Below are 12359 nucleotides of genomic sequence, written 5' to 3' on the forward strand. Positions count from 1 at the left end.
CTTTAATACTAAGGGGACGAAATTATCTACTTTCTTTTTATTCACTTATTATTTATATTATATATGTACAGATATTTAGTTCGGTTATTATAATTCAATTATATTATTAAACCATGCAAAAACTGAATAGTCTTTAAAAAGCTAGCCAGTTCAAATAAAGAATTGCACCGTTTCAGAGAGATACCCCGGGTATTTAAAACTTCTCATATAAGTTTCCAAGTTTTGTGATAGAATGTTGCTATTTAGTGCATGACTAGGAATATTATTTACGTACATAGTTTGCTTATCGAACAATGCAAGCGAGTAGTCAATGACCAGAAATATTTTCATCACGGTAAACGTCGGGCTTACCTTACGAAGCGAACAAAATTTATAGTATGTCCAAGAACAATCATTCCAACAAAAGTCCCTACAAGTCTTTAAAAATGTGTTATGCTTCTCCAATAACAAACATTTCGAAACCCATTGCTTTTGCATTTCTGAATTCAACACTTTTATAATATTTTATCATGAAAAATTTAAGAATAAACTTTAACTTTTTTTCGCCTGAATCAACTTTAATGAGAAGAATGCCAGCATTTAACTTACAATTAAAATTTTCTCAATTTACTTAGTTGATTATTGCGTCGGAGACCCATTTTACGTATACGTCGCCAATATTGCTTCGTTTCTGGATCCATTTCATCCACAGGTGTAATTCGATCAACGTTGAGGGACCATAACCACTCGGGGTATTCCGAATCAGGTTTAAGCTACATGAGAGTATTTTTTTAAATCCAATAAATGATATTTTGTACATCTACCTTAATATCCTGTCCCGTTTTTAAGATATTGCTGCCACAAACATAGCTAACCAGCTTATTGACATCTGTTTCAACTGGAATTTCCTTTTTCTCGACTACCGGGCCTAGTTTTCCAAGTTTTTTCTTTTTTCCTCCCCCAAGTGCGGCTAAATAATCATATGTAGCATTTAATATTGAACAACTAAACCATGCAAATAATTTTTTTTTGTTATATTACCAGCTGCAGGTTTTGCATAGGAGCGTGCTAAAAATGTGTTCGTCAACCAGCTTCGTCCAATCCTGTTTAATGTTTGTCCAAAAATATTAGCATTCATTTTAAAAAATAACTCTCTTTGGATTTTAAGAAAAAAGAACTTAAACACCTTTCGATCATTGAGCTAAAACCTAAAACCTAAAATGTAATTGTATAACCTCAAATAAAAGTCAGCTGTTGAGTGAGAGCACGAGCGTTGCCAGCTAAAATTATTTACTGAAAAACTCGTGACCAAAACTTAATGGAACCCTAATCAACAGCACCAATTAAGTCCATCTTCAAAAAGTTTGTCATTTTAAGAACTAGAATAAGGAACAAAATGTCGATGCTGAGCAGCTCTAACGCATACTAAAGTGTAAAATTGAAAAGCTCTCATGTTTTCGTGAGCGTTGACAATTAATAGGTGAAAACTAACAAAACTATTCCAAAAGTGAATGAATGCTGTATTATTAATTTATCAATTCTTTAGCTCAAAGCGTTCAAGCACTCGCGTTGAATCAAAGCGGAGCCAACGTTGTATGGAGATTGGCCTTTAAGATAAAAAGGCATGAAATTTTAAATGTGAGAAAGTAAATTTACTTAATTACAGCAAATATAAATGGAATGAGCGAAATGAAGCGGAAAGAGACGTGTCACTATATTTTCGTACTCTGGCCATAATAATTTGTGCGCCTTTTGTTTAAACAGTATGGTAGCTCCGAGTTTACAGCTGATTTTAAAAGGCGAGAACGGTTTATCTGAGCTGCTTTGATATAATAGTTAAATGGGAAAGGTTATCAAACATAAAAAATTGTCTTATTACAAAAAATGCGGTTCCCATCAAATAAAACACTTGGAAAAATTGCTGTGTACGGAGCAGTTGCTTCCATTTCGGCTGCAATGTATATGCAACATAAAATGAAGGATCGCATAAGAAATTCCGAATATTTTCGTTTAGCCGTCCAGGCTTTGAGGAAACACAGAGGTATATATGTTTCCAATGACCAATGCTTGCCAAGTAAATAAATTGACTGAAATTAACTACAGGTGCTTCGAGTTTACTGGGTGAGCCTATCAGAGAAATTGGCTTTGATTTAGGTGATACCAAAAATTTTGCAGACGGGAAAAATGCTCAGTTTGAAGTGCGTGTGAAAGGCGCTAAAGATAAAGGTAATAACCGTTACAGTTTAGCCTGAAAAATATAACTCGATTATTCAAGACAATCCGTAGGTAAGATGTTCTTTTGGGCGACACGAACACCTGAAGAAGGATGGTTGTTGGATCGTTTAGAACTGGAGCTGCAATCACAACCCGAAAAACGTTTCCTAATAAAGAAAGCTGAAAATTTAGAAAAGTCTGAATGAAGTACGAAGAATCAATTTCAGAGAATATTCCAAAAATAGTAAGCAAAAGTTGACTATCCTCTGACTGAATAGATAGACGTAACAGCTGCTGTTAGAACGAGAACGGCAACGCAACATCATGTTGACATAGCAATAATTATGTTATTTTATTAAAAATATATTTAAATAAATGGCGTAAAATTTAAGGCTGAAAATAATAAATTAAAATATTATTATAAGTTTAAAAAAAACTTTTGTTATGCATATAGGGAAACAGTTGCTTCGCTTTTGTCTTTACTATACCTAAGTATGCTGCGAAATCTCTCACTTCTTTAAGGTCAGTGTGGTTTATGGGGTTAGGGGTAGTCAGAATTTGAAAAAAAATTAATTTTTTTTACATATCTTAAAAAATATTGTGTGAAAATTTGAAGTGAATCCGACAAATACTTTTCGAATTATTCAACAATTAACAAAAGGCGCTCGGGCGCTCTGGAGCGTTCGAGAGCAAGTATATACATATATATATAATTGGCGCATACACCCTTTTTGGGTCAGGCCGAGCTCCTCCTCCTATTTGTGGTGTGCGTCTTGATGTTGTTCCACAAATGGAGGGACCTACAGTTTCAAGCCGACTCCGAACGGCAGATATTTTTTTTATGAGGAACTTTTTCATGCCTGCCGAGGGGCGACCGCTATTAGAAAAATGTTTTTATTAATTTTGGTTTCACCGAGATTCGAACCAACGTTCTCTCTGTGAATTCCGAATGGTAATCACGCACCAACCCATTCGGCTACAGCGGCCGCAAGTAACAAAACTTTAAATGCGTTTCCATTCGGCTACAGCGGCCGCCAAGCGAGAGGAAGTAACAAAACTTTAAATGCGTTTTTCTCAAAGTTATGGTTTTTGAACTGGTGATCACTGTAACTTAAAAATCACTTGTTAAATTTCATCTAATTTATACTGCTTTTGAAAAATATAAAAAACTCGTGCCTGAGCGAGGGATTTTTGTTTTTTCAAAATTTCGATTGTTTTAAACAATTAATTGTCGGTTTTTTTTCTCGAAAGTCTGAAATATGATGTATTAATGCTATGTCTTTATTTTTGTAAATTAAAGCAAATGATTAGCAAAAAAAATTATTGAATATCATCATTTTTTCGGGCCACTGACTATCCCTAACCTTTTAAATCTGAGCATGGAGATCAACATTTTCTGTTCTACATTGAATTAAGGGGGCAGCTCCTTCAGACAACGAGTGTTTTAATAATTTTTTCGAAAAAATTAGAGTATTTATTATCTTAAAATAAATTACATATTAATATTTATGCTTAAATGAGTACACAAAAAAATTTTTGAAAAAAAAAATTTAATAAAAATGGCGGAGCTACAGCTGGTCGAACGTTGCTCCTTTAATTTGCGCCGTGGAATATACAACCTTTTGTAATCAACTGAAATCAACCAGACAAAAACTTTACATTAAAATCCGCTTTGCACTTACCTATTTTTAACGAAAAAAATAAACATTCGATGCGAAAAAGAAAAAAATTACATTTTTTTTATAAACAAATTGATCAAAACGGTATTTTTAGTGATAATTAATATAAAATTTGAGGTACATGCAAAGGCCAATGTGTTAAAGAATATCACTGTAAAATTTTAAGTTGATATCTTGATTACTTTTTGAGTTATATTCGACAGCGCGGAATAAAACGAATTTCGAGAAAAACGTGATTTAAGTTATCGTGCTTATAAAGTAGAATTAAAAGAAATTTATAGTTACCGAAGCTTTATCTGCGATGCCAGACCATAAACCAAAGACTTGTTCTCCAAAAAAATCATTTATAGTATTCCTTTTTTTCTGTGCATTTGTGGCCTCTTTTGCCTCTTGACTCGATAGCCTTCGTACGTGTCTGCGAAAGTCTTACATTCTTACTGACTTTATAGGGACTTTTTAAATTTTCTATTAAGCTTAAAACATTGAAAATATATTCTTTAGATTGTAATTGCAATTTTTAAAGAAAAAAAAGTTAACTTTTGATTACTAGTTTTTGGAATATTCTCTGAAGCTGATTCTGCTTTACTTCGTTCAGATTTCTCTAAAGTTTCAGCTTTCTTTATTAGGAAAAAAAGGGAAATTGGAAAGTGCTGGAGGAGCTGCCTCCCTTAAGTTAGGCCTGCTACAAATGCAAAAATAAAATTTACATTGCTAATAAACATAAGCGACCGCCGTAGCCGAATGGGTTGGCAGGTTGTTAATTTATTTATCGAAAAATAAATGAAGAATATATTTAATTTCTTCGACACAATTACCTTTTGATTAAGCACGGCTACCGTTTCCACATCTTTAACGAAATAAGAGAGCACCGAACTTTTTATTTCTTTTTCATAACAAAAATACAAATGCATATTTACCAAATATGGACCTCATAAAAACTACTACATAAAAGCCTGCAAAAGCCCAGGCTCGCATTCGAAGTGTTTGTGTGTGCAACTGTATTGCTTAATAACTCGCTTCTTTAATTTTTGTGTTGTAAACTAACTTTATTAAAACTCCTTTCATCTATTTTAGTACCTTACTATATACTACTTTTCTTATTTTCTGCATTCAACGACAAAGGCGACAATGGTGATGAAATTGCTGCGAAATGTAGCACTGCACTGCTAAACTCGCAGTTATAGCCACCATTATAAATATATGTATATATATAAGTATGTATATAAACTCTTGCGGGCTATATAATGCAAGTGTTTCATTTGTTTTAGGTAAATGTATGCGAAATCCGAGTTGCAATTACGCAAAGCCAAAGAGAGAGATTTTTTCGAAGCCATTGAGAGCAAAAGTGTCAATATGCGCAAACTTGAGTACCAAATTGGCTGAAAATTTATGGTTTAGCTAGTGGAAAAAATTTACAATGTTTGAAAAATTTAAAATGCTGCTACTACTTTGCGTAATAGTAATTTCAGATCTCGCCACATATTCATATTTTGGACTTAATCATGTTTGACAGCTAGGCGAAGACTGGTAGGCCGCTCCAAAATGCTGGATTTTAATTGTTGTGTGACTTCGCCTACCAATGTTTCCTTCACCCCCGACGACGCCTTAACATCTACCGGATCTTATTGCGTTTTCAATTCTTTACCAATACTATATGTTACGATTTTGCCCCAGTCAATTTTAGTTCTTGTTATTGGCAGCAAACGCCTCATCGCTTTGAATGTCGTATCAGACATGGTTTGATAGTTCTCAGAAATTGCCAACTGATATTCGTTTTCAGCTTCTTCGATTAAACGTATAACTTCTTTTGCTACTTGTTGTTCATTAGACACGACCACAGATTCTCGGAATTCCTTGGTTGAAACTAGTTGCACATTTCCGTCCTCATAATAATGCACCTGTAGTAAAAAAATTATTAAATAAAAACATATATACAAATATATACCAATGTGCATATAAAGGTGTAAGCTTTATTTAATTAATATACATATACATATGTATAGGTATGTATGCATGTATGCATGATTACTGCGTACATTTTTCATCCAATTTGTGACGTGCCGATTTGATGTTCTTCTTCAAATGGAGAGACCTATACCGATCTATGCCAATTCCGACCGACCACTATTTAAAATTTTTTTCTATAATTTGGTGTTTCATACACAAATCCACAAGACTATAGCGGCCTAACATTACTGAACATTGACTAAAAGTAATAATAAATTAAAATCTGAAGGTTGGTATATCTCATTTCTTATACATACATATATTAGGTCTCTTCATGAAACAAATAATTTGTAACAATTGTAACAAATTAGCAAGTTTTGGTGTTCATGTATCCAAAAAACTTGCGAAGTAGGGGAAAGTGAGTAAGCAAAATGACATTTCATTTTGAGGGGAAGTTGCAAGTTTTCATTTGTAAGAATTACAAGTGAGAAAAACAGTTGATCGCAAAGTAAACATTAACACGAATTAAAATTTGTGAATTGGGACTAAGTTCTGAAGTTAAATAAAAAAGTGATTAAAATATATTTTAAATATCCTATATTAAATAGGAATCGGTCATGTACCTCTAAACCACAGCCTCCAGTCACCGCTGCTGCAGCTTCCGAAATACAAATCGAAAGCATTGAAGATATCTTTGGTGTTTTATGCTTCCACTTCTTGGTTATTAACTAATTTGGCACTATACGTATACTGTATACTTACAAACATGCATAGACGCCAGCAAGGAAAATATGTAGAAAGCTATGTGACAACAATGTCACAACAATTCAATTGCCAATGGAATATTCTTCATCTGACAGCGATGATGAAATGGCACGAAATCAGACATTTTCACAAAACCAAAAGTATATGATACCAGAACAAAATCACTAATGTGTCGAAGCAGTTTGTTTACCATGTGTCTAAGCTTGGTTTATGACGTTTAGGTTATGTTAGAATCGACTAGCATACACTGATGGCGACATGTATTGACAAACAGCGGGAACTTAGTTGCGCACCTAATAATACCAGGTAGCTCAACAAAAAAAATTGTATTGTAGTTCTTGTGATTTTTCGCGCCAACTATTTAATCAGCTGTTCGGTTTGTAAAACTTGCCAATTATTATTGGGTTCATGTACTTTTTTGATATTTTTCTCTTTGAGTAAGAAATCTGAGAAATTAAGTTACTAGCTAATTTTTACCTGAACAGCCCTATTATCGAAAGTATATATAAATTTATTTAAAACTTGGTTTGCGGCATTAGTTAGCTGTGGCTTTTAAGATATTCAATTTTTCGTCTATATTCGGATAATGTTTATGCTGCTGCAACAACAAGGCATAGGATGTTAAACCATTCGTTTGGTGGCTTTCCCAGCCTACCATGCGCATGAAAGGTAGAAAAAAGATTTGTTTTAGCGTTTACTCTTAAAAACCATATACCGTTGAGAGGATTTAGAAAACTATGGGTCTTTTAATATGCAAGACTACATCAAGAAGCATACTTTGAATTAGATATATATACATATATACATGAATATGTATAGTCTTAACTTAGCTTAACATTATTAGTATTGTTTGACAAAGCCAACCTGTAACTTAAGCACCCCTTTAAGTTCAGCACTGCCATTGCCAGGTTGCAAAGTAATACTCCACTGTGATCGCCATCGGCCATTCCAATAGTTTTTCGGTTGAAATTGATGGTCTTCAATGCAAAGTGTAAGAGTAATTTGACCCCCTTGGGACTTTCCAAATACAGAGGACACCTATGAATAAATCGAAAATCTTGTTATATTTGTTTTGCTCTAAGAAATAAAAAAAAGGACAAATACTTACGCCATTTCTATAATGACTGTTGGTGTAGTTGATGGCTTCTACATCCAGAGCAGCACGCCATGGCTCAGATGTGGCGTCCGGTTCCACGTCCTGGTAATCACTGGCTTCTTTGCGTAGGTGATCAAACTTAAAAGATTGCTTGGTACGGGGATCATAAAAACGACCATTTCCTGTAAGGTTTTATGTTTATTATTTAATTGCTAACTATTTATTAATGATACTTTGTGAGTTAGTTCACGATTTTACTATGTTATGTATCTACTTTTGTTTCGTGGGCTATAAGATAATTGTTTGAACTACTGCTTTGCTTTCTTGCATCTGAAGTAGGTCTCTGAAATTGTTGAACCACCAGTTGGCACTCCCCAAGTAGCACTAAAGCGCAATTTTGATACCATTTCGAGTCCTCCAACAGGTAGATATCTACAGCCAACCAGAGGTGTTAATATAAAGAAGATTGATGGGAATTGGATTGGCGCACTGCCCTAGGCCCATCGAAGAAAGGAGCACCCAGTGACCTTAGTCGTCTAATTGCCAAACCCGGACTTTTAAAGATAAAGTGTGTGCCGATAGTGGACTGCCCGATAAACACAGCTTCTAGTTAGAAAATTAAATGGCGAGAAGTCCTCGAACTGTCTACGTCTATTGTGTTAGGGCTAAAGGGTTTTTCAGCTCCATCTATTATGCACTTTCCTGAGAAATAAGTTGGGTAATTCCCCTTTAACAACAGACAATGGGATGTCAATGTCTGGAGACCTCTGCAACAAATTCAGTCGATCCCCTCCTGGCAAGCTCACCAGCAATTTCATTTCCCTATTAGTTCCTATGTCCTGGAACACAGGTCAGAGAAATGTTACCTGCACAGCCAAGAGATTTGATCGTTTCCTTACATGAGTTCACCAGGTTGAAATTGCACGATGACGTCGACAGTGCCTTGATCGCACCTTGACTATCGGAAAAAACGTTAATAACTCCCTCGCTTCTGCGTTCTCTAAGCATTCTGCATGCCTGCAAGATCGCAAGGACATCTGCCTGCATGATCGCATACACTACTGCCTGAAAAACACTAGCAGTTTTCGACAGTTAAAAGGAAAAAGATAAATCTGCTGATTTAGAAAAAACCCCTGCTCCAACTCCCGATTCCATCTTGGAACGGACAGTGAATACAGACGTTTCCACGACAGTCGGTTCTACGTTACCGAAACGACCCGGATTTATATCCGGCCAAGGACTGTCACTCCAGCAGCATTCACCGTATGTAAGTCTTGGGGAATGTTTATGCTGCTACAACAACAACAGAGGTACCAGCATCCTTTTTGCATATAAAGGCATCAGTAAACTTTTCACGGCATTAACCAATCATATAACTGATGGTTGTCTGTTTATTAATTATTGTAGATGGTATGTGGAAGTCCTTACAGGAAAATTATTAACTTACTATTACAAAGTAATCTCCTTGATGTCAGCGACCACAAAGTCCTTCCTTGTTTCAACTATTTTATCAAAGTTTTTATGATTTAAATATGAAAAAAATTGTATTTGGTAGTCAGAAATATTTCTTATTTCTACCCAACCCATTTTTAAACAACCTGTGAATTTATCAATATTTCGTGCAATTTTATCGGTCTAAATCTATAATTAAATTGTGCAATTTTATCGCAGACTTAAATCAGTCACTGCTTCAAAGTCAACAAATAATTTTAAGATAACGATTTCTAAGTATATACCAATTAAGGTATGTGAAGAAATGGTATTATTTTTAAGTCAGTTATGACTCAACAACGTTGGAAACAACGTTACCACTACAGTCGGTTCTAAAAAGTCGGAACGACCCGGATTTATTTATATCCAGCCAAGAACTGTCCCTCCAGCAGCATTCCCCAAACATTTATGCGGAATATTTATGTTGTTACAATAACAACAAAACTAAGTTTAATTTTTCTTAAAATTGTTTTTTTTTTTTTTTGTTACTTACCCAGATCATTATATTCCGATATAAGGGCATTATTTTCACTACCATCAATATGTACTGGCGTTAATTGCTCTTTGTTGTATAGTGCGAAGGCGTGACTGGCGCCCTCTTTCAGCAGCGCATCATTATTGAGCAATTGACGTACATCGGTAAAGACTTCATTGAATTCGCCAGGTGGTGCATGCATAATAAAATCAGAAACGATTCGCACTTTTTCAGCATCGCTAATTTGTGTTTGCTCCATTTCAATGAGTATATTTCAACAAAAAACCAAAGTATTTATGATATTTTGTGAGTGGCCAGTTGTGACTCAAGGGTCCGTATTTAATTTCTTCAAGCACAACTACACATACACCCAAATCGTCTACTATAATGATTAGCACTGGCTAAGTGTTTTTTGTTTCCGTTCTTTTAACTAATGTACACACTTTTATTACACAGGGAAATCTATTTTAAAAGAATATAAAAGTGCAAGAGCTCTTTATATTCCCAAATAGCCAACAGAACTTCAGCAGAAAAAATTTATTTCCCCACAAGAAATCGGGTAATAGATTTGACAGCTATGATTCAGTAACCGCAGAGCGTAGAGAAAAAGAGTATAAAATGACAGCTATGCGCGAGTATACATTTGTTCAATATTTACATATGCAGCACTAAATTTGAATATTATTACGAATAGGTTATAGTAAACTTAAACACACAACAAAAACTCACGAACTGCTTTTAATTTTGTGTTCATGCAAACTTTTCGCTTCAAAGCACAAGTTTCTTAAATATTGTGCTTATTGACAGAAATGACAATTTCCTTGTTACTAAGAAGTGCGAGCAGGACAGATACACACACAATTTCGCAGGGGCATAACGAAAACACTATTTACATTTTTTACACAGTTTCTACGTTCTAAATCTCTTTGAAATAATAGCTTCCTTCAAAGGTAATAACTTTTAGCGTTTACTATGTTTTTATTGGCACATAAATCAATGAATGACACTGGACTGTGTTCAACTATATATCAAAGATTTTGTTTAAAAGTTAAGCCCAATTTTCTACCGCAAGATGTCGCGAATGTGCTGCTCAATTCCTTTATAAATCATTAGCGGTATTCATCTCAACGTCTAAACTCACGAAACGCTTAAATTTCAGTGTTTACACTGACTGCTATATAAACGCACCTCGGGAAATATTTGTGTAATTCCATTAGGGTTGCTGTTGTTGTAGCAGTTCATCAAGTTCTTCCGGTACGATGTAATCACCGATCGCCCACGATCTATTTCATCTTAAGGTAGGCCTAAGAAGCATGCTGTTTCGATGGAGTGGTCTAGAGAGAGAGCAATGTTAGGTGAACGGGTTTAAGAGAACCTTCACATGCTGAACATATATTGTGTTGGGCCAATTTTGGATAGGTAAGAGTTTAATTGTGCCAAGATGGCGTGGGTCGCACGTCTGCTTTTTGCCTGCGATGGGAGATACTGCTGGACTGGTAGTCCTTGGTCGAATATAAATTCGGGTTATTGTTGTAACAGCATAAACGTTCTCCATCCATATATGGGGAATGATGCTGAAGGGACAGTCCTTGACCGGATATAAATCCGGGTTGCTCCGGATGCGTAGAACCAATTGTCGTGGGAAGGAGACAGGGTTGCTGTTGTAGCAGTTTACTATAAGACAGGGTTGCTGTTGTTGTTGTTGTAGAAGCAAAAACATTTCTCACACATGTACGAGGAGTGCTGCTGGAGTGGCAGTCCTTAGCCGAATATATAGTAAATTCGGGTCGCTCTGATATCGTAGAACCGACTGTCAGGGAACAGGGTTGCTCTGTTGTTGTAGCAGCATAAACATTCCCCATACTTACATACGGGGAATGCTGCTGGAGTGACAGTCCTTGGCCGGATATAAATTCGGGTCGTTTCGGTACGTAGAACCAACTGTCGTGGAAACGAACATGGTTTCTCTCAACCTTCGCTTAAATTGCCGCGCTGAATGTATTCCTTAATCTTGCACGATTTGTGTAAAAAACTTTACACACAAATTTGGGGACCTTTTAATTGATGCATCGACACGGTCAAGTTTTCCCTTTTAATTTGTTTACATGTATAACTTGGCGTTAAGCACAAGGTCATTCACTCCCTCACTTCAAAATTGAATTGTATTTAGATGAAATATTCTCAAAATAAGTTGGTATAATAGATCTTTAGGTTAAGACTCATACCTCAATTCATATCTTAATATTTACATCCCCTTTATGCATTATATATATATAATTGGCGCGTATTGGCCTACAGTTTTAAGCCAACTCCGAACGGCAGATATTTTTTATGAGGAGCTTTTTCAAGGCAGAAATACACTCGGAGGTTTGCCATTGTCTGCCAAGAGGCGACCGCTATTAGAAAAAAACTTTTTCTTTATTTTGGTGTTTCACCGAGTTTCGAACCTACGTTCTCTCTTTGAATTCCGAATGGTAGTCACGCACCAATCTATTCGCCTACGGCGGCCCGTTATACATTATTGGTAACAATTTATGTCGCAACGGCAATTTTTTAGATAACATTTAATTCATATAAGATGGCGACTTAAGTTGTTCTTATCTTTGTTAGCATCTCTATCATCCAGCTTTATCTTAAATTTAATAAGGGAACTGGGTCTGGATGAGGTGCTATCATGAGTAGAGGGCACATAAGACCATGAGGTCAAAAAGCA

The 12359-nt window shown here is 35.4% G+C and overlaps 3 protein-coding genes across 4 annotated transcripts; 1 reads left to right on the plus strand and 2 right to left on the minus strand.

The window, feature by feature from the left end:
• Positions 1-530: 530 nt before the first annotated feature.
• Positions 531-1187, minus strand: LOC129244870 (39S ribosomal protein L54, mitochondrial). The gene is made up of 3 exons (XM_054882761.1): positions 1021-1187; positions 804-949; positions 531-752 (listed from the first exon to the last, which is right to left on the minus strand). The coding sequence occupies exons 1-3, from the start codon at positions 1115-1117 to the stop codon at positions 591-593; spliced, it is 405 nt and encodes a 134-aa protein (XP_054738736.1). The 5' UTR covers positions 1118-1187; the 3' UTR covers positions 531-590.
• A 597-nt stretch (positions 1188-1784) lies between these two features.
• Positions 1785-2452, plus strand: LOC129244871 (uncharacterized). Its single transcript, XM_054882762.1, has 3 exons — positions 1785-2020; positions 2083-2205; positions 2266-2452. The coding sequence occupies exons 1-3, from the start codon at positions 1864-1866 to the stop codon at positions 2397-2399; spliced, it is 414 nt and encodes a 137-aa protein (XP_054738737.1). The 5' UTR covers positions 1785-1863; the 3' UTR covers positions 2400-2452.
• A 2258-nt stretch (positions 2453-4710) lies between these two features.
• On the minus strand, positions 4711-10656 carry LOC129244872 (F-actin-capping protein subunit alpha). Of its 2 annotated transcripts, XM_054882765.1 has the most exons (5): positions 10376-10656; positions 9665-10108; positions 7693-7862; positions 7449-7622; positions 4711-5770 (listed from the first exon to the last, which is right to left on the minus strand). In XM_054882765.1, exons 2-5 carry the CDS (start codon positions 9903-9905, stop codon positions 5495-5497), a joined length of 861 nt encoding a protein of 286 aa, XP_054738740.1. In that variant the 5' UTR covers positions 9906-10108; positions 10376-10656; the 3' UTR covers positions 4711-5494. The 2 variants fall into 2 exon arrangements, with proteins under 2 accessions (XP_054738740.1, XP_054738739.1); XM_054882764.1 differs by having other exon boundaries at positions 9665-10656.
• Positions 10657-12359: the final 1703 nt, after the last annotated feature.

This window comes from Anastrepha obliqua, chromosome 4 (genome assembly GCF_027943255.1).
Source record: "Anastrepha obliqua isolate idAnaObli1 chromosome 4, idAnaObli1_1.0, whole genome shotgun sequence".
Lineage (NCBI taxonomy): Eukaryota > Metazoa > Arthropoda > Insecta > Diptera > Tephritidae > Anastrepha > Anastrepha obliqua.